This window comes from Lissotriton vulgaris, chromosome 11, assembly GCF_964263255.1.
Source record: "Lissotriton vulgaris chromosome 11, aLisVul1.2, whole genome shotgun sequence".
NCBI classification, from domain to species: Eukaryota; Metazoa; Chordata; class Amphibia; order Caudata; family Salamandridae; genus Lissotriton; species Lissotriton vulgaris.
Genome location: NC_141699.1, coordinates 390,660,505 through 390,682,897, shown reverse-complemented (window position 1 = coordinate 390,682,897; position 22,393 = coordinate 390,660,505). Strand labels below are relative to the sequence as shown.

The window sequence follows — 22,393 nt, the reverse complement described above, 5'->3', positions numbered from 1 at the left end:
CATCATAAAGCCTACTTTACACTGTGGTTCTCTTTACTACTGGGAAGGTACACTAGATCTTAATCTGCAACATGAGTAAGCAGAGGTTCTGAGGTTTTGCAAATATCCTACTATCACACATATTTTGAAGTATCCAATTCACAGCTTTAATCAGTAGTAATCTTTAACAGTTTTTTTTAAATAATTAAAAACAAAATAGATAAAACAATCTTATTCTACACAATTACAGAGAGAAGACCATATCTAATCACTCTAGTTGCATACTTTATTATTGCATGGACCTAGAACTGAAAAGCCTGGAAGGCATTCCGAAGAACTCTGCATTTAAGTTTATAACACGATTCTAGTAATAGTAACCTCTTATTAAAGATCATTTTGCATACTCTCTGAGGCAGTCCTATTATATAGAAACTCGGTCTCATGACACTGAAGACAAGAGATGGAAATCTTCAGTTTCTGATTAACCATCTATGTATGTGTAGCAAGGTAAAGTAGCCTCATTCCTCTGTGCACCGTTATAGTGTTAGCTCTTACCGCTTATGATACTGCTGGAAAAATATGGGAGTATTCAGAAGACCCCCATATTGCTAAAATAAAGTTACCCGGCTGTCACAGACAAAGTTCCAGAAGAAAATTGAGGGGGAAGTGAGCCTTTGGGTACTGCCCTCATTTGACAAAGGTTTGCTAATTTTGACGTCTTGTGTACATTCCTGTGAAAGTGCATCCACCCATTCTCCTGCCCTACTAAGTTCTAATTCCAAATGAATGCAAGTAATTCGGTACTCGAGGTTTTCTAGTTCAATCAACTTACTGCCCTGTGGTCTAAATAAAGTAGCTTCCATTATAATACTGACAATTTGTGCAGAATATTTTCTGGATTTTTTTATGATGTGAGGGCAGTAACCTGATTACAGATATAAGACCACTGCGCTAGACAACTGGTATGAGACGGCCTGATTTCCACATCTTGGGCAGTGTGATGTCACCAGGTGGTGCATTCTCCTTACTCTTCGCTTTTCCTTTGTGCTATGGAAAAACAGCATTTGTCTTTACTTTTTTCCCTGTGAAATGGCAGAATACCATGGATCACTCCACATATTATCGAGTAGAGCAAACTGCCTCAGTTAGGCAGAAGGACATTAGTGTGCCACATCATATGGCAATGGGCAAAGGAAAACAAAGTGACAGAAGAGTATTGGGTTTCCCTTACTGCAATCCACTTCCACCTTGGTTTAAGAATTTCTGATCTCCCTATTTAACTTCTTTCACACGAATGTTGCTTCCTTGTGCAGTTGTCCTAGAAATTTTCTATTATTGACTTTTAGCTTGAGGAAGTGCCATTTTCTGCCGTCACTATTAAGTTATTCTTCCAACTGTTGGGTTTTTCGTGCGTGTATTTGACGCTCTTGAATCTCTTTTCCTTTTGGAAAACGCAGCCTCTGGATGCTTGCCTCGGTGTTTGGGGTGTTTAAAATAGTCTTCTAGGCCATACCCTCAAATGTTTGTGTTGTCAGTAACTGAGTCCTGAAGGGGACTGTCGATGCTAGTCTTGATATTGGTGTGTTAGAAGTCAAGCGCATCTGTCTCTGCTCTTTCTGTGTTTGCTAGTTGATCTTGAACGTTTCCTCACAATGTGCAATAAATTCCTACCCTGTGTCAGGGTGCACACAACATCAACTCTCTATTATTGTTTTCTCTCCATTTTGCTTCCACCATGCAGCAGCTAAGAGTTTGCTTAACAAGAAAACCGACGGAAGCAAGGTAAGCGACTCCTACCACTATGACGATCCTTTCTGCCTTCTCCATTACTCAACAAGAAATAAAGGGGCTCAGATAGCTCTCGGCTGTCCGAGATTGGTTGGTTACTTGTTAAAACATAGACAGAAAAGGGCTATGTTGTGGATTGAATTGCATGTCAAAATATTTGCATCAAGATATTTGAGTACAGTAGATATTTTGGTAGTAGATGTTTTTTTTGCACGCTGTTGTTTCAGTCTATTTTCTTGTGCTATCATCCCGAGGGGTTTAGCTGCTGCTGAGACAAAGAAAGAGGTAGGGTCTGCATCAGGACAGCATCCCCTCACTAAGGAGTGGCCCTTATCTCCCCACGCATCAGCACGGGTTCTCCTATTGGATATTCGAGCATGTACTGCTGCCCGTGGCTACTACTGTTCCCTGGGGCCCTGCATTCTGTTGATTGTTCAATGGCATAGGCACTAAAAAGAGGTAATGGGTGTAATATCATCAATGTTAAAGCCAGGTTAGGCATGCGGAGGCAACCCAGTAGGTGTATTTATCGGTTTTATGTGATTTAATAGAAAAACGATTTCATGGAATACCATTACTGAGAAGTAATTTCATCTAAACTATTTAATGGAAATTTTCGGAATGAATCGTATTTACCTTTTCATTGAATCCAATTCATTGAATGTTTTTGTGGTCAAAATTGGCTTTTGAATGTTTATTTTCTAAATATAAATACAATGTTTGAAGGTCTTCCTTTCAGAAACAGTTTTGTTGGAGTTATTTAATGCAGTGCTTTTATCAGGGGGCATTATTGAATATTTATATCTTTTACATTGTCAAACAATTACTTAGGATGCTTTTAATTCTCTGACCCATCACACCCGTAAACATCATCCATGGCTGACCCTCACAATCCCTAAACACCATCAGATCCTGCCCCCTAACACACCTTACCACGCCTAAACTACACTCATTCCTATAGCCTAAAAGCCCTTTCTATCCCAAACATCCACCATCCCTAAGCCATAAAATCACTCACTACCCCTAACTCCACCTACACTTAAGGCCCACCATCCCAAACCCATTAAAATACCTTCCGTCCCTGAACCCTAAGAAAGACCCTCACCTTCCTTCAACCTCAGCCATTCATGACCCATGAGAACTCCTCACCCTATAGGACTCATCCCATCATCCTAAAAACCCTTTATAGATCTATAATCCACCGCTTTCTGATGATTTAAAACCACTCACCAGCCCAAACCTCTGCCCATCCATGAACCCTAAAACCCCTAACCAACCTTACACTCCACCCATCTCTGAATCCTAAAAACCTCATTCTATGCCCAAACTCCAATTATTCCTTACCGCTATAAACCTTTCATCACCCTAAACATTATTCATGACTGAACCCTAAAACCCCACAGTACATTTTTCTTTAAAGTTATGTTTCCTTTCAAAATGTTTCCTTTAATTTTCGATTGGATTCCCCTACAACTTTTCCCATATTCACCAGCTCACACTTCAAATCCTTTGCTCCTTTCCCCCTCACCTGTTTTTTGTTGCCTCTCTCAAAATATACTTGGCCTTGTAACATTATAGCCCAGAATGTAGTCACACTCTGATCTCTGTGGTATCTCCACATCGGTTGAGTTTATTAAGCTACAGCAACCTTGGGAAAGAATATGGAAAGAACGCATTAAAATGGTCTCTTTTGATTTGAGTGCAGTGATGACAGCCGTGATATGCCATGACTTCAGATCTTAAAACGACACTGTTTTGAAATTGAGGTAAATGGTTAACACCAATTTGTGGTGCAGGCGATAAATTCACTGTTTGAAGATTCTGCATTAGTGGAGAAACAGTCAATGGAATTACTTTACCCTGTTGATAATGGTGGTGGTAAATATGGTAGTGGATTCCTCATGGACAGCGAACCTGCCAGTGATGAACTACCACCTTTTTCACAAGTCTGTGGTTTTACAGGAACCACTCGCCCCCAACTAAGCCTCTCAGCTTTGCATTTTTGATGGAATTTTGTTCTATGATGCTTATTGTATTATCTAGACCTTTTTATTGCTTCTCTCTTACAGCCTCAGACCAACAGCACCAAAAACAATGCCGGAGTGACCAGCCCCAAGGGATCCATTCCCCCAGCCACACTGGTACATCTCTTTCCCTATCTTCACTTCTCTGGGAAATAATGGTGTTATGCAGGGAGGGCAACTGTCTTGGGCGAATTCAAGATATTAGTTTATGCAGGCCTTGGCTTCTGCTGAATGATGCACTAAGCAATCTGTCTGTGCCCTAGTACTAATGGAATGCCTGGTCTATTGCTTTGCTGAACAATAACTAGCTACCTAGATGCTCTTCTGCAATAGTAGTAGTTCTTGCTAATTATGGTAGTAAAAATCCTTACCATTTCTGAAGAAATATTGCACTCATTTTACATCATGAGATTGTACTTTTCCCTATTTAAACTACATTCCTTATTTAGAGTAATGTCAATGGTCAGCCCTCTGCACCCTTCAGTTTCTTAACTTGCTTTGACATTTATTTCTGAAGAGTTCTGCAACTGTAGCGATGCTGGATTCTAGCATTTGAGACTTTTAGGCTCAAACTTCAGTTCAGTCTTTGTAAAATTCTAGGATTAGGAGATAAGCCATTTGAACTACTATATACAGTTCTATTCCAATTAAGATCTTGTGTTCATAACATTCTGGGGTCCATTTGAGCCATACCACAATCCTATACATTGATTGTAAATTATATAGGCTGATAATCTAACTTCAACCATTTCAATCAGCATGTTATTTGCCAAAAAACGTCCAACTTAATTTAATGTATTTGCCTCTGTGACTTGTCAGCTTTTCACTTGGTGCAAAGTGCTACAGAAATACTCTATAATAAATATTGAATGTCTCTGAATTCAATAGCCCTCTGGCTTGTCTGTGAGTACCCCTGAGTTTATCATTGATATCCTGTGAAACCTTTGCCTTTTCAGTAACTTCCTGGATATTTAGAGGTGAGTCAGAGAGTACTTTTTATCTCATTCGGCATTATGTGGCTTGCCATTGACTTGCATGGTCCTGTGCGACTTGAATGGTACTCTCTGGCTCAGGGAAGGGTCAAAGATTTCCTTGATAATCCATGACTTCCATGATACACTTTTGCTTTTCAGTGACCTTTCTTTTGCTCTCTGGATTTTCTGTGGATTTCTGAAATGCTGTTTGTTTAGTGCCCCAAGTAGGGATGTTGATAACCTCCCTCAAGCATACCAAAAGGTTTGTTTTGTCTAAAATTTGGGAAAGCGTATAATGTGCCAGGGATTTTTTGCATTTCCCTGTGGACCCCGTGCATTCCTCCCACAATCATGTCCCCGACCCTCTGTGTCTATCTGTCTGTCGAGTCATAGCAGGCACCCCTGTATTATTGTGTCATTGTTGCAGGCAGTTCAGGACTGAGAACATAAACCATGCCCTAAAAGCTCCTCCTCAGACCATAGTGTAGGTACTCATTAAGATTGGGTTTTCTTAGACCATCTTTTGGCTATAATGGAACAACAGTGAAGTGTAAACTTAGATACACACAAATTCCAGCAATCCACGAAAAACCTAACTATACTAACAGAGTCTGTGAAACTTTCACTTCACTCATGAAGGAACAGATCACAGACAGCAAAGTCACACTATTACATCAATAAAAGACTACGGTCCTGGTTTAGAGTTTTTGGGGCTGGGTATTCCATCACAGATGTGACAGATATCCTGTTTAACTTATCAAAGTGCATTATATCCTAAATGCACTTGTAATAAAGTGGATGGGATATCCATCACGTTTTTCACAGAGCTCTTGTCTACCAATCTCTAAATCAGACCCTAAGATCCCAGCAAAGAAGGCTCGGTAGCCTCAGAGGCTATGTGAAGATGAAAAGTAGTAGGCCACATAGCATTGACCCCTCTGGTGATTATTGACAAATACTTCGGCACCTGGGTACAAGTATCTGTATAAATGATGGTCTGTCCCAGAGACAAGTCATTATGTAACATGTTTCGACATGCAAGTAGGAAATATGTTATAAACCTTTTGTTGGCAGAGAGATATTAGAAGTCAATATACCTCTGGTAACCAAATACAAACTTGCAATATAAAAAGATTGCACGGTGCATGAAACTGCGAGTGTTGAGAACCATTGCTATCAATAGTGCCCGTTCGTGTAAAGCAGGAGTACAACCATCATTGATCATGCAGCGAATACTCAAAATGTCTTTGACCTTAAAGCGAATTGGGGAGAGCGTATTCTGCTCACCTACAGAGGAAATCTTTACACTGTAGAGGACATTGGCATCCCAAATTCTCCAGCATTGGATTTTCGATATATTGACATGCTTGAATCATTACCTGTCATATTTCCGGTAACTTTAAATAGCATTAAACCGTGCTAAAATAACTATAGCCCTCAGCAGCAGAGTTTGTTTAGTAACATATCCACCTCATTTGACACACCCCTAATGCCAGCCAATCAGGGAAAAGTACTGAGCTCTCCTTCTCCTCCTAGAGACCACCATATCTCAGATTTCTGCTGCAACTCCTGAATCTGGGAATCCTAGAGAAGAGCTTTGCTCTAACCAGTGTTTGACGTTATATTGGATACTTTTGAATCCTTATTTCATCCTCCCTGGATTTCTGCCTGTTCTGACTTCACCTGTTTAGAAACTGAGAGTTGTGTTCTGGGATTTTAGAGATTAACACATCGGGACTGGCCCTGGGGACCACTTATTGTCACCATCTGCCTCTAATGGCTGAGAAAGACCAAGGATCAAGTCCTGTTTAGATTTTGGTCAAAGAAAGATCTACACTGATGATCCTCGTGATCACTGCATTTATATTCTTTAACCAACTCATAAAGCCTCTCGCTGCGACATATATAAAACAGTTTGTTCAAATATGCTTAAAGACAGAGAAAGGAGGTTAACTCTTTATTTGCCAGAAGAGAAGAAAATGTCCCCTTTCAAATGGATTGGCCCCTTATATGGATATGAATCCGGGAAAGTAGCATGAAAAAGGAAGCATGGGGAACTTCTTCGGTTGGGATTTAAATCAAAGGCATACTCCGCCACCTCCTCCAAACATCATTCAAAGCCTTCCTCAGAAGCTGCATTAAAAAAAGAAGAATTTCCTGTGCAATTATTTTGCACAGGAAATTCTTTATCGCAGTTTGACATCCAGTCAGATTTATCTGACAATCCAGTTAGACTTACCTCCCGAGTCATCAACGACCGCAACTCCACCATCTGTAAGAAATGCCCCGTTGATGATGATCACCCTATTGACTGGCACTCTCATCGACAAGAAGCAGTCGACAACATAACCACCTCCAACACCATTGACAACAGTAATGTTGATGACCTCATCGACGGCAACAGTGCTTCCACTGTTGACAGCATGACCTCCTCAACGATAACTGCATTGACAACCTAGGTGAAAATGGGGCTCACTGTTGACCGCAATAGCCAGCTTGTCAATGATTACAACATTGATGACACCGTCAACAACAGCAATTACTTTGCATACTTTAACTTTCCCACAGTCCTTACTGAAGAATTTTGTGCACCCTTCTTTGCAAATACTTAATTCAGAACTGAAGGATGATTCCGGTGACCAGAAGCAAGTGAGGGTTTTGTTACAGTCCTACACAGTTAGATTTACGCTATGTACCAGAATATGAAGAGGAGCTGTATGATGAGGAACAGCGAAAGGAGCATGAATATCAGCCTCTGAATATCGCAAAGAAAGGCCACTCTAGCAGCTCTGACCAACCCTACCGGTGACATCTCTAAAGGGACCCACCAATGTTGCAGGTGCCATTGTCATTAATGAACATGTTTCGAGAGATGCTAGACATTTTTCAATGGTAACTTCGACAACCACCACAATCCCCGGCAATACCGCCTCACCCTCTTCCTCAGGTGCAAATACCCCCATTGCCACCTCCTTCGCAGGAGATGCCTGTCCCTCCACTCTTCCCACTGCACCTTGGGACATGATGGAACAGGAAACTTCAAATTTGAACCAGATGTCTGATGGGGAAGAAGAGGTCAATTCTTTTGGGGAAGGACAGGATAAAAAGCGTGCTAGGACTACAACTTCCATAGAGACTGTGATGAATCACTTGCTCAGCCTTATTCACCTCCAGAGGACTTTGCCTGTTTTCATACCCTCATAGAAAGAGAAGTGAAAACGTATGACCTTCACATGACTTCTGTAGAACAACAACATTTCATATAAGTTTAAGGTGCAATCTTGCAAAACTACTAAATCCGTTCTGATTCTTAGATTTGGTTATATTAGCCTCCGTTATGGTAGTTTTGCCACTGCCCACACGGTTTGTCTTATTCTCACAGAGAAGACTCATCCCCATCCTTATTCTGACAGAGGATTATAAATAGGGCTCCCGGTTTTGTGGTATTAACATATCCGTTTGTATTTATCCCTATTTAGTTTTTGGCCAACTCATTGGTGTTCATTCATATTTATTTTTGTATTTCGAAAATAAATGGAGCTGTAAAATGGTACATTTCAATGTTCATTTAACTCTTGGACGTGCACTCATACGTGGATGCCTGACATGTTTTAGCAAATTAAGCAACTACTATATCAAAAGATTTCACTCACAGGTATATATTAGTGTTATACTACAAATTTTATGTTAGCATGTGCCTGTATTTAAGGAAATGTAATTCTGTTTTTTAACTCCATGCTGTCTATCTGCTCAGCTGTTGTCTGGAATACATGAAAGACAGCATGGAGAGTCTATCAAAAGAAAATCGTTTTCAGTATTTTTCCACGTTTTATAATAAATACAGACAGGAAACACATTGTTTTCTGTCTGTATCTGTAAAAATAAGTAAAAACTGAACAACGGAAGCCTTAATTATGAAGCAGTTTATGAAAGGTCTTTTTAGGGCTTTTCCTTTGGTGAGCGACCTCCAGTTCCATGAGAGTTGAACACTGTGTTGATCCAACTCATGCTTCCTCCTTTTGAACCTGTTCCCAGAGAGCATCAGAAGTTCATTTAATGGAAAACCATACTTCTGGTTACCCTCACCTAAGCTAGAAGAGTCAGAGTTACAGGCGTTCTTTATAAAGGTGTCAGATTGTCTGTCACCACATTATGCAGACCAATCCAAGATTTATGCCCAAAATCCCTACAGAGTTCCACTTGAATTAACCAGTTATTCTGCTTCCCTTTTTCTCTAATCCATGTGCTGCGGCAAGATCCTTACATTTGATAGATGCTCTCATGTGTAACTGGTTCTATATGGACAAAATCAATGCATTCTTCCGATCAATTATTTCTCATTCAGCCATCCAGGAAGAGCCCACCTTCTATTCAAGCAAGGCCTCGTACATTAACTGTCTCTGCCTGTATCACTTTCTGCCACATTAAAGCTAAGTGTCCACTCCGAGCAGAGCCTACTCTAAAATCGCTGATGACAAACAAAGTTGTTGGTTTCTTCTGAGTCTCAGATCACCTTAGACATTCCAGTTACGCTGTTAGTGTCCTATACATCACCCATCAAAGTAATGCCAGCAATTCCTCCAAAGATCCAGGGCACTCATGTGGAAGGGGACGGTGTACAATTTTGCGATGACAGTCCCTTTGAGTGCTCGTACAGCCATGCTCATCTAAAAAAGTGTTTGGAGGATGAAATTCCCAAACAGGACATTCAATATTCTGTACATTGTCACGCCCCAATAATGTCCTACTGTCAGGAGGATGAGAGTAGAGGTTGGCAATAACACCACCTACATGATGACGAACATTACGACCCATACTTCGAAGATGACTCATGCCATCAAGACTTATAACATGAACAGCCCATAATGAAGGGCCAGGTGGTTTTTCAGCATTGGATATTTCATATATTCACATACTTTGAATCATTGCCTGGTGGCAGGCTGGGAATCTCCGGTAACTTTAAGCAACAGTAAACAGGATTAAAATGCCATAGACCTCAATTACCATGTTTGTTTATCAGTACATCCACCTCACTTCACTTGAGACAACCCAAACTTCAGCCAATTACATGGAAGTGGTGAGGTCTCCTTCTCTTTCTAGAGGCCATCTTTCTACTGCACATTGTAGTGTGAGGGATTCTTCTACAGAAACTCCACTCTGATCTGTGTGTAACTTCATCCTTGTTACTTCTTGATGAATTCTCATGTGTTCCCTGGACCTCAGTCAGCCCTAACTTCAGTTTTCAGTTTATTGTGACGAGTTGTAAGGTTTTTTGGATCAAAATCTCCACTTTCTGGACCAAGGGGACCCTTCCTTGTCCCTGATTGCCATTAGGACTGAAAAGGAAAAGAAATGTCTTTTAGTCCTGCTATGATAGTGGACAAATGAAGATGTACACTTATGAACCACACGATCAGTGTATTTATTGTCTTTATCCAGCCTGCAAGGCATCTCACTGTGATATTTGTAGGACTTTTCCTTCCAAGACTTTGAAGAATTGAGAAGGGAAGTTGGTACTATTAGAGAAGAAGAAAATTACTCCTCTACCTCTTCATGGATCACCTCACCAGTGAAGTTCATTGTAGCTACGTCATCAACAATAACTGCACCATCAATGACCAGATCCTCGTCCAACTACACCACTGCTGACTGTACCACAAGTAAACCCAATCTCACTGTCAACAGCCATCTGACGATTCTAATGAGTTTATCTGGCAAGCCGTAGTGGCAGAGGAGTTTCCACGGGACGCTGTCCACGTTGTTGAAAGTCTTCTCATAATCAATGAAGTTGACCTAGAGGGAGGGGGAGTTCCATTTGACCGACTGCTCAATGGTGAGTCACAGTGTTGCAACCTGGTCTGTTAAGGATCTTTATTTGCTCCAGCCAGCTTGCTGGTCTCGCAACAAAGTGTCAACATGTTTTGTGATTATGTCAAGATGACTCAGTTGAACACTTGGCCTGGGCTTGAGAGAAGCGTTATGCCACTGTAGTTTGTGCAGTTATTCAGGTCACCGTCCTTGAGGATCTTGATTAGTATACCTCCTTCCAGTCTGATGGCAACGTTTCCTCTTCCCAGATCTTTCCGAAAATGGGTAGAGCAGGTCTCCTTATTTTTCAGTGTCTGCCTCGAATGTCTCTGCAGGAACATTGTCTGATCCTGCTCCCTTTCCATTTCTCAGTTGTTAGTTGGCTTGCCTTATTTCTTCCTTGATTTGTCTGCTGCAGTCGATTAGAGAGTCCTTGTCAGCTGGCTGTATGTCTTGTGGAGACTGGGGCATGAGCTGGTTAATCAGTCCTAAAATGTGCTCTACCCATCTTCATTGTTGGTCTTCGTTACCCATGATTGTCTTCTCAGCTTTTGCTTAAACAGCAACATAAACACAATCCTTTTGTGTGGAGCAGAAACTTAGGACAACAGTGACCACCACCAACAAAAGTATAGACCTTCAGCAACACCTGTCTAAGAAACATCCTCCAAACAAGCTAGCCAAACGCAATCAGTAACAACAACCTATGGCAGAAGCAATTTCCAGCTTTGTCAATGAACCACAACCAAATACTTCCTACAGACTTGACTTATTTGCACTTATCAGCCTGGCTCCTGAATACAATGAGTTTGCAGATTTGAGGATCCCACAAGACTGCAAGGAAATTCTCCTCCAGGCCAGGGCTGATTCTGTGAACAAACCTTGTCAACTTAAATAGAAATGTTTGTTTATGGTGTCAGAAGTCAAATGTTCACCCAATATCCGCACTACCAGAGCATATTCTGCCCTATCTGCTACATTTAGCCAAGACAGGTCTGATTAATCTTTAAGCAAGGTACACTTGGCAGCAATAACAAGATTTAGAAGACTCTCCTGTTTGCCATCTTCATGGTGAAGTAGAATTATCAAAGAATTTCTTAACCCGTTCACGGTGCGTCGGCCAACGGCCGTCGCGAGCACTACCTCCGTAGTGCTGTGCATGTCCGTTGGCCAACGCGGCCCCGGGCACGCAATAGAAACGCTTTTTAGAGCCTTCCCTCCATTTGAAGCTTAATATAGTGCTCTCACAATTTATGATAGCTCCGTTCTAACCCATTCAGAAAGATGAGATACAATTTCTGTCATAGAAAATGGCACTGTTATTAGCCTTGACATGTGTCTAAGGAGAATTAGTGAAAGACAGGCTTTCACAATCAAAGAACCATTTATACAGTTCAGAGAGGATAGAGTGATTTTATGGACCAACCCACGATTCCTTACGAATGTTCCGCACAGACTTTCATCTGAATTAACGTATTGTTCTAAAGACATTCTTTCCAAATCCACATGATGGAGCGGCTAGATCATTACATATAACAGACGTTAAGATGTCTAAAATTCTATTTACACTAACAAAGCAATTACAAAAATTAGATAAGTTATTGGTTGCTTATGGTAACCCTTAAAAAGGGTTTCCACTCCCCAACATAGCATTGCACGTTGGATTGCTACAGCTATCCAGTTTTGTAATCTTAAAACTGGAAGACCTGTGTTATCCAAGGTACGGGCACACTCTACAAAAGTGTCTCTACATCAACTGAGCTTTTCAACATTTCGACTCTCTTCAAAACATTTGTAGAGGAGCTACATGGAAGAGCAGACACATGTTTACACAGCACTACTTCTTGGATTCCACAGTGCAGAAAGATGTGGCAGTGGGACAAGTAGTGTTATGTCATCTATTTCAATAAGGTGGGCCTGCTTTGTTCCATTATCCCACTAGCTGGTATTATTTCATTAATATGTAGAATTAAGTGCATCTTTTAACTACTAACTATTCTGATTCAATCATGTGAATCTATGAAAGATCAAATACTGGCAATGAAAATACGTTATTTGCCTGTAACTGGTTCTCCACTATTGGCATAATTCATAGATTCACATACGACCTTCTCTCCTTCCCTGAGAGGCTCGCCTTATATGCATATTGTTGTATGATCACATTGGTGCTTCATAATCTGACGGTGTGAAGCCTTTGAAGGGATTAATCTACAGCAGAGGTCTTCAAACTTTTTGATGCCGAGACCCCCTTGTAAAACCTTTTTAGGCGTAAGGACCCCCTTACGACAAAATATTCTAGAAACTGGTACTCCTCATCATCAACAACTATCGACAACCATAAATGCGCCTGTTAGACCTCATCACATCCATCCATCCATCATTCATCCACCCACACTTTCACACATCCATCCACCCTTTCATCCTTCCATCCTTTACCTATCCACCCATCTATTCATCCACCCACCTTTTCACACATCCATCCATCCATCATTCATCCATGCAACCTTTTACCCATCCATCCATACATCCATCCATCCTTCATCCATCCACCCTTTCATCCTTCCATCCATACATCCACCATTTCACCTATCCATCCTTCATCCATCCACCCTTTCATTATTCCATCCATACATCCATCCACCCTTTCATCCATACATCCATCCTTCATCCACCCACCCTTTCATCCATCCATCCACCCATCATTCATCCCCCCACCTTTTCACACATCCATCCATGCATCCATCATTCATCCATGCAACCTTTTATCCACCCATACATCCATCCTTCATCCATCTACCTTTTTGTCCTTCCATCCATACATACATCCTTCATCCATCCACCCTTTCATCCATCCATCCTTCATCCATCCACCTACCCTTTCATCCATCCATCCATCCATCCACCCATCATTCATCCCCCACCTTTTCACACATCCATCCATACATACATCCTTCATCCATCCACCCTTTCATCCATCCATCCATCCACCTTTTCACACATCCATCCATCCTTCATCCATCCATCCACCCTTTCATCTTTACATCCATCCACTCATCATTCATCCACCCACCCTTTCATCCATCCATCCACCCACCTTTTCACACATCCATCCATCCTTCATCCATCCATCCACCCTTTCATCTTTACATCCATCCACTCATCATTCATCCACCCACCTTTTCACACATCCATCCATTCATCCTTCATCCATCCATCTACCCTTTCATCTTTACATCCATCCACTCATCATTCATCCACCCACCTTTTCACACATCCATCTATTCATCCTTACATCCACCCATCCATCCTTCATCCTTCCTTCCATCCATCCATCCATCCATCCATCCACCCACCCTTCATCCTTCCATCCACACATACATTCATCCTTACATCCACCCACCTTTTCTGTGCCTCTCTCATGGGGGTGGGGTCAGTATCTCTGTGTCTTCTTCCTTCCATCCTCTCTCATGGGAGGGCATCTCTGTGCTTCCCTGCTTGGGGAAGAACAGTTTCAGGCACATTTCTCCTGCACAGGCGCCAGGTATGTGGGACTTCAACCAATGACTGTAATGTCCTTCTGCTGTTTGCTATGTGTGTTTGTAAAGCGCTCTGATACCTACGGGTTAAGCTAGCGCTATATAAAACGTTAAAAATAAAAATAAACCCCACAGCTAAGTCCATTGATTGAACTCAAAGGGCTACAGCCTCCTCCCCCAGACACCCCCCCCCCCCCCCCCCACTCCCCAGCACGTGTAAGTGAGCCCGGCTGAAACAGCTTCGGGACACACAGAAAGGCACACCCGAGTACTTCACAGGTCTTCAGAAGACCTTTACTTGTTAATGAGGCGTGAATTAGGCCTCCACCGTGATCACCCGGCCTCAATCAGCCTGACGCCAGGAACTGCTGCACGCTCCAACAGAATCTGCGACCCCCTTCCCAGGACTCCACGACCCCCCTGGGGGTCGCGCCCCACAGATTGAAGACCTCTGATCTACAGGGTGCTGCTAACTGATTGGCTGGAGTTATGGTCTCATTAATTAACGTGGATAAGATACTGAAATGAATGTTTCCTAGCCCTTCTAGACTATGTAAAACGCTGTACTGCTTGCTAATATAATGTGCGACTCCCATTTTGACGGGGAATGATTCAATCATCTGAATCTATTGAAGATGCCAATACTGGAGAACCACAGTTACAGGTAAGTAACGTAGTGGCATATGTACAAAAGCTTTTTGCATTTCTTAATGGGCTGAATCGCAATTTCGTCCCGTTAAGAAATGCAAAACAGCCTTTCCAAATGTATAAAGGCAGATAGGGAATTGCAAAACATGATTTCTTCCCAGTAGAAATCCCATTTTGCAATTCCCTAAATAAGAAATTGCAAATAGGGATTTCCGATTTGTGATTTCCTAAGCACATGTACAAATCATTTCCTAAATGCGAACTGGGCATTTAGGAAATGCTATTCCCATCGCACCTCAAAATGCATATTTTACAGTGGCAAATAGCAGACACTTGCCCCCAAGGTATTTATGCGCTTTACATATGCACCACTTTGGGGGGGCAGGGGAAACTTAGGCTAATAGGCACCCTTGGTTTTGCATTTGCTAATTTGCGATTTTCTATTAGAAAAATGCAAAACCATTTGTACCTATGGGCCACGAATGGTTTAGCATTTCCTAATTTGCGATACTGTGTACGAATTACTATTTGGAAATCGCTATTTTTGCACATTACGTTTTCCATTTCCCAAATAGCGATTACTTGGGATTCGCTATTTAGGAAATGCAAAATGGAAATTTCGTAAATGTGGCCCATATTTTGTTCTCCGTAACCTGTTACAGGAAAGGGGAGTCTTCTTATTCAGATATAATGTATTGCCTGCTAGCTATTCTGATTGAAGCATAAGAATATATGAAAGGTCCAATATTCACATGAAATCCTCCCTCCACCGAAGTCATAGGCTCACATTTATTATACATACTCCTTACACTTGTGCTATGAAATCTATGCTATGGTGGCCTCTCAGGGGAGTAGGACCTCAGCACTTTCACTTCATTGGCTGAACTTTGGATTTCAAATGTCCATAGTTTTTTAACACTGTTTACTGCTGTTTAAAGTTACTGGAGATTCCCTGCCAGATGATGGGGAATGAGTTAAGCATGTAAATATACGTAAGATACCAATGCAATAGAATTGGAGTTACAGGCTAGCTACTAATTTAATCTACTGCGTTACTTGTGGTAAATGATGATGGATTATTATGCAACATTCCTGTTGGCACCACAACCATCAGTACCCCAGCCTTATCAACCTCTGCCAGCTGTGTAACAGGCATAATCTCAACCATAGCAGCGTCCTTCACTTCTCCAGCAGCCTCTGCATTGTGAGCCTCTGCCACATCAGGTTGCACAAGGCTAAAACAGAGGATGATGAGGCGGAGGAAAGCAGTTTTTGATCACACTGCAAATCCTGATGGGCAGGAATGGGAGGACTGTGTTGCAGGTCCCCTGGAAGACGCAGAGCCATAACCAGAAGACGTTGCACCAGATAAAATGTAAAGTTCCATACATTAATCGAAAGGATTGACCTTCCATTGACTGTTCAGTGGGAGAACTGATCTTTTTATGACTTTAGGGGTCTTGTAAGAAAACATTTAACTCAATCCCTATTGTGGACCACTTGTGGATGGAGGGAAGGAAGCTGAGGTAGAGCTGTGCTTTGGCTCTGGCTACTGTGTTCCATCTTGAAAAGAAATACAGGATGCATAACACCCCAGATTACTCGCTGGGTATCTAAGAGCACATTACTTGATTATCCAGGTAGATCAATGATGTTCTTGAAACCCATAATCTCCATGCACAGGTCGGCCTGACAGAAAAAGTCTGAGTATAGACTGCTTTGGTGAGCAAGTCGCACAGCCATTTCAAGCACATTTATGGACATTGACAATTCAGCATGGTATTTGCTAGACAGGTCTTCCAGAATCCATCAATGTATGAGCAGGTCGGTGGTAGAATGCTGGCAGGGATGGATGCTAAACCTACCAACTTTGAACAGGACATTCCATCCATGTGAGAAACCCAAAAACCTGTTTTGACAAAGGGCAATAGGAAATGCCAATTCCTTGTCAGTGGACACTTGCAACCCCTAACAGATGCGGCAAAAAACATTTGCCTATGCCTTTCTGCTGCTTCCTCTCATTCCACAGACAATCGCCGAGTTCAGATGAGGATTCAGAAAAGGGGGTGGTGATGAACAGAGTGTCTAAATTAAGCAGACCACTCTTACCCAGTCCAAAGATCAGGGCTTGATCCATCACCGTTATTTAGCTCACTGCACCATCCCAGCTCAGAACCTGGCTATATGTAAATTAGTCTGTCCCTGGCCCAGTGCATCATGGGAACAGGGCAGACCAAACTACCAAGCCAATTCTTCACCAGAAAGGAGACAAGCTTCCGGGGACCGGTTTCTGGCATTTCAGCCGTCGTCCGCCCGGCTTGCTTGAATCCTGATGGTGCAGTGAGCAAGGGACTCATGTCTGAGTATACCCTGCCACACCTATAGTGGCCAAAAACGATTCAGAAACGGGGGTGGTGATGAACAGAGTGTCTGAATTAAGCAGACCACTCTTACCCAGTCCAAAGATCAGGGCTTGATCCATCACCGTTATTTAGCTCACTGCACCATCCCAGCTCAGAACCTGGCTATATGCAAATTAGTCTGTCCCTGGTCCAGTGCATCATGGGAACAGGGCAGACCAAACTACCAAGCCAATTCTTCACCAGAAAGGAGACAAGCTTCCGGGGACCGGTTTCTGGCATTTCAGCAATAGGAAATGCCAATTCCTTGTCAGTGGACACTTGCAACCCCTAACAAATGCGGCGAAAAACATTTGCGTATTCCTTACTGCTGCTTCCTCTCATTCCACAGACAATCGCCGAGTTCAGATGAGAGCAATGTCCCATCATTATATTAGCTCTAGCAAGATCCAGGCAGTTTTAGTACGTGAACCTGCTACAACTATTCATTGCAACTCTCATCCCTGTGGGCGAGAACCCACTCCTACTATCCAACCTTAGAGGCCAGATGTTTCACACTAAGCCATCTTCTCTGAGATTTATTGCCCGCCTTGTGAGCACAATGGGTTCAATAGTCTAGAAATCCTGGTCCACCGCAGGAGGATACTCATTTAGGCCAATACATAGTCCAAAAATAATGCTTATAAAGCTAAGTGGAAACACTTCGGTAGCTGTTGTGTATCAAAAGTGTCTCCATTAAATTCATGCCAGGCTGTATACGTTTATTTCACAACCTCCTTTAAATAGTAGAATCAGCACTTGTACTTCTGTGAAAACTAGAGGCAGCTTGTGACTATATCTACATACCGCCACACCCAATTTGATTCCATTTGTAATGTCATGTAGCCTACCCAAAGAGTATATCAACGCACTCTCTGGGGCCCTCCCACCAGTGCAGATGTCTTCAGTACAATCAGAACTGAAAACAAATGTCACAATTGATGAACAGCATGGTTGAAACCATGATCGAGTGGACTTTAAATTTTGTATTTGGAAAATACTTCTGCTTTCAGCTCTAACAGGCAAAAGAATCAGTGCGCTTCAAGTCTGCTCACAATAAAATAATCTACTTGAAGTTCACGAAAGAAACAGGCTCTGATTTAGAGTTTGTCGGATGAGGGACAGTCACCAAAAGTGGCAGAATCATTATATTTATTTATTTATTCTATTTGAAGAGTTTTCTATAGCGTGAACATGACCCTTGGGTATCAGAGCGCTTAACATTACATGAGGTAGATTAGAAACAATTCTTGTATAGTATAACGATTCACAGTAATAAGATGTAGTTAGGTATACGTACACAAAGGGTTAAAAAGGAATAAATAAAATACAATACAAGGTTAACAACCGAATATACAATGTCATGAGGTAGGTTTAGGAAATCACTATATATGGTGTACTATTGTTTTGTACTAGGGCTTCCCGTATATGATAGTTTTTAAGTGTATTTTCCTGTGCATTCTATATTCTCCAGTCCTGGGTCAGGGGTTAGTATTGTACCGGCCGCTGATATCCTCATAAAGCTAGTGACTTTCTCTTCACTTCCCTTGTTGTTGTATCTTGGTCACCTCTATGTCATGGTACTAGTGATGAACTGTCTTGCCTATGGAAGGAACTTACTCATAAGGAAGATCTTAGTTCTTAAATGTTGCTGTGTTTGGAATTTGTTTTGTTCGGGGGAAGTGAGTTCCAGATTCTAGGGGCTGCTCCTGAGAAAAGCTCTATCATAGGTTTTTTCTTCCTGAAGATGGGTGGCCTCAGCACCAGTTCCTTGGCACTCCTGGCTGGTCTATTTCCTCCAGATATTTCAATTTTCTGGGCAAGGTATCTAGGTGTATTGTAGTGGAGCGCTTTGTGGGTAATACATGCCATTTTTAGCTGAATTCTGGCTTTGTAAGGTAGCCAGTTTAATGCTTTCAGATGTCCAGTCTACCATATTTACAGTGTATAAATAAATGTCTGTGTACTCTAAATACGGTGGATCTAGCGTTTGGCACTTTTTTGTGGATATCCTGCATCTGCCACACTGCAAACTAGGCCCAAATTCATTCTACAGGCAAAACCAACTTTCATTCTTAAAGTACAATCTGACTTTCACCTGAATAAGCTGGTAGGCCTCAGGACTTTTTTTCAAAGCCCTCAAAGGGGAGGAAAGAGCACTGCATTCTTTGAACGTTCGAAGAAGCAGTAGATTTTACATTGCAATGCATTGTCCTTTCAGGTGATCGGTCCAGCTCTTTGTTTCCTTCTGACACTCCAATATAGGCATACTCCTTTTCATACAAGGTATCCCTAGATAGCAGCTGCTATTATATTTTGCTGTGCTAAAGACAACTGTCACCGGTCATGAAGAGTGAGGGCACACTCCAGCAGAGGTGTTACACCACTGACAGCTCTATATGCCAAAATCTAATTGGCTCACTAAAGTATTCAAAAACATGATGGATATAATACCTGAATTAATCTCCACCACTGGTTATTACTCGGGTCGCAGACCAGCCCATTGTTATTTTGCACACCATATCACCTCCGTTTGGATCCACCATATGGAAATCAGTGAGAGCAGTTCAGCCCGAACTGCTACGTCACGTCCTCCCTGAACAGGAACACAAGCAAACCAGGACAGGTTTTGCTCCTGTTAGGGCTCATTAGTCAGGAACATTTTGGCTTCAATGACAGTGTGCACGGGACCCAAGTCTGGGCATCCTCATACTTCTTAGTGCAAAATGCTAAAGTATACAAAAAAGTGATGCATGGAATGCTTGAATTAATTCTAGCCAGCAGTTCACATTGGAGAAGGGTCAAGACTTATTTACATATGGCTGGGTTCGAAATGAGTGTGACATGGTGTGTAAAATAACAATGGACTGGTATGCGGCGCTGAGTAATTACCAGTGCCTGACAATAATTTAAGCACTCCATCCATCACTTGTTTTATATACTTCAGTGTGTCGTCCCAATAAGGACGGGTATGCCCAGACATGGGTCATGTGCTCACTGTGCCTTTAGAACCAACCTAGACCTGGCTGATGAGCCCCAAGTATACTAAAAGGGTCTTGGGTTGCTTGTGGCCTTGATTCTTCAGAACATTTTGATCCCTGTCTTTGCATAAGATTCACTACAAAGCTTAGTTCCCAATCTTTCAGTCTTCATCCATATATATATGAAAGCATATGAACTGTTTAGCCGTCCTTTTAATACCAAAATATATGTACTCTTAAAACATATTTGCTCTCGTTTGTATTGTTGTAATATTCTCATAAGGAGTGGTCCTTTCAGGAAAAAAGAATGTTGCTTTTGTGTAGAGAATTCTAAATGTGATCTAGCTATTCACAAAGGTACATTTACATGAGTAGATTTACTGAGGTGTACACTTAATTCGGCACATAGTAGTGCCTTTACACTAAAAGTGTAAAGTTGCTATTAGATGTAGATGTATGTTTCACCACCCCCAAAGCAGAGAGTGTCAAGTTACTACTAGTAACTTTTCACATGTAGGCAGATGTTTCTGGCATTGACAGAAATCTCCCTGTGGTAAAGTATAGGGCAAAATACAAAAGTTTTATTATTTAAAAAATATTAAAGTATGTAATGTAAAATAGCAATGTAAAGTAACTTGAATTAATTATTATTAACCTGGAGCTAAAAAGAAGTTACAGAACAATAACTCAACAAAGGAAATGTTTACCAAATAACTAAATTTAGTATAGTTATTTAAAATAGTGTTAAATACCCCCTTCACTTTCATATTTCTATTTATTATTATTTCCTACATGGTATGAAAATGTAATTATTCTTTTTTAATTAAAATTATTTAATTCTTTAATGTAACATTAATTTGTTTACATAAGTGTGTGTGTATATATATATATATATACTAGCAGCCCGTCCCGACCTTGTCTGGGAGCATTCAGGCTTCCCCTGCCCCCGCCTGCCCCGACATTGCCCAGCAGCCCATGCCCCCGCCCGCCCCGTCCCCCGCCTGCCCGACCCCCAGCTGCCCCAGTGTAAGGTGCGTTCACCTGTCTTCGTGGTGGGGTCTACTACCAAGTAGATTCTGACAGTGAATGGGAAGACAGATGAGGTGGTGATTGTTATGCCCCCGAGACTCTGACTTTCGCCTCTGTGCTCCATAAAGACACACATGCATCTATTCATTATTAAAGCGTGTTGCAGTAACCCCAAATGGTAGCAGGAGTATCTGTGCATCCCAACATCTCGTCCCCCGCCTGGCCCGACATACTACAGCGTGTTTCAGTAACCCCAAATGGTAGCAGGAGTATCTGTGCATCTTGTGAACTTTTCTCAGCCGATCCCCGTCCCCCGCCTGGCCCGACACCCGCCTGCCCCGACATTGTCCCCGGAGGCTTACCTGATCCGCCGCTCCTCAGTTTACCGCTCCTCGCCTCTCTGCTCCTCACCGCGGCCCGACACCCGCCTGCCCCGACATTGTCCCCGGAGGCTTACCTGATCCACCACTCCTCAGTTTACCGCTCCTCGCCTCTCTGCTCCTCACCGCCTGTCGGCCGCTGCTCCTCCCCCGCGCCATGTCCGCCTCTCCGCTGCTCGCACCGCCGCTGGCCTGTCCGCTGCTCCTCAGGTCACCGCTCCTCCCCCGCGCCATGTCCGCCACTCCTCGGACGCCGCTGCTCCCAGTGCTCCTGACGTGAGCACTCATGTCGCGGCCGGCGCTACTTTGGAGGGACTATTTTTTTTTTTAAATACATTTTTTAAATAACGTTTATTTTTTTAATTTATATAGCCTATGTCCTTCTGCTTGCCCTGACGTTTTCAAACATGTATTGGGTGTTTGGATTGGTGGTGTACTTTTTGAGTTTACCTGGCTCAAAGGACACAGTTCTCTCTTTATAATAGTAGTATAGATATATGTATATATATGTGTGTGTGTGTGTGTGTATGTTTTTAAAATTCTAAATAATTTATTTTATTCAATATTATGTCCAGAGGGCTGTTATTTTAAGTCCCTGTCCATTTGAAGTGCCTGTCCCCATGTGTTCCTATGGAAGTTTGTTATAGTACATGTGAGTGACTGTGTGGTACTGGATTCATTCAGAGGCTGGGCGGGGGTACTTTTCTGATTGCAGCAACTTCAGAGATGCAGTCTGAGTAATGATGGACCTATCATTTTATTGGCGAGTGTTTGTATCTGCAGGTCCCTCCTTAAGCCCCACCTTACCTCCCTGAATCCTCTCCCATTATGGGCCTGACTACGAGTT

The 22,393-nt window shown here is 42.2% G+C and overlaps 1 protein-coding gene across 1 annotated transcript in view; it reads left to right on the top strand.

Annotated features, from left to right (window-relative positions):
- The window catches only part of LOC147679844 (calcium/calmodulin-dependent protein kinase type II subunit beta-like), an 820,445-nt gene that overhangs the window by 773,017 nt on the left and 25,035 nt on the right, over positions 1 to 22,393 (top strand). The window contains exons 14-15 of the mRNA XM_086942481.1: positions 1,721 to 1,761; positions 3,837 to 3,908. Of these exons, the coding sequence (XP_086798607.1) occupies positions 1,721 to 1,761; positions 3,837 to 3,908 (113 nt within the window). The remainder of the gene's footprint in view (positions 1 to 1,720; positions 1,762 to 3,836; positions 3,909 to 22,393) is intronic.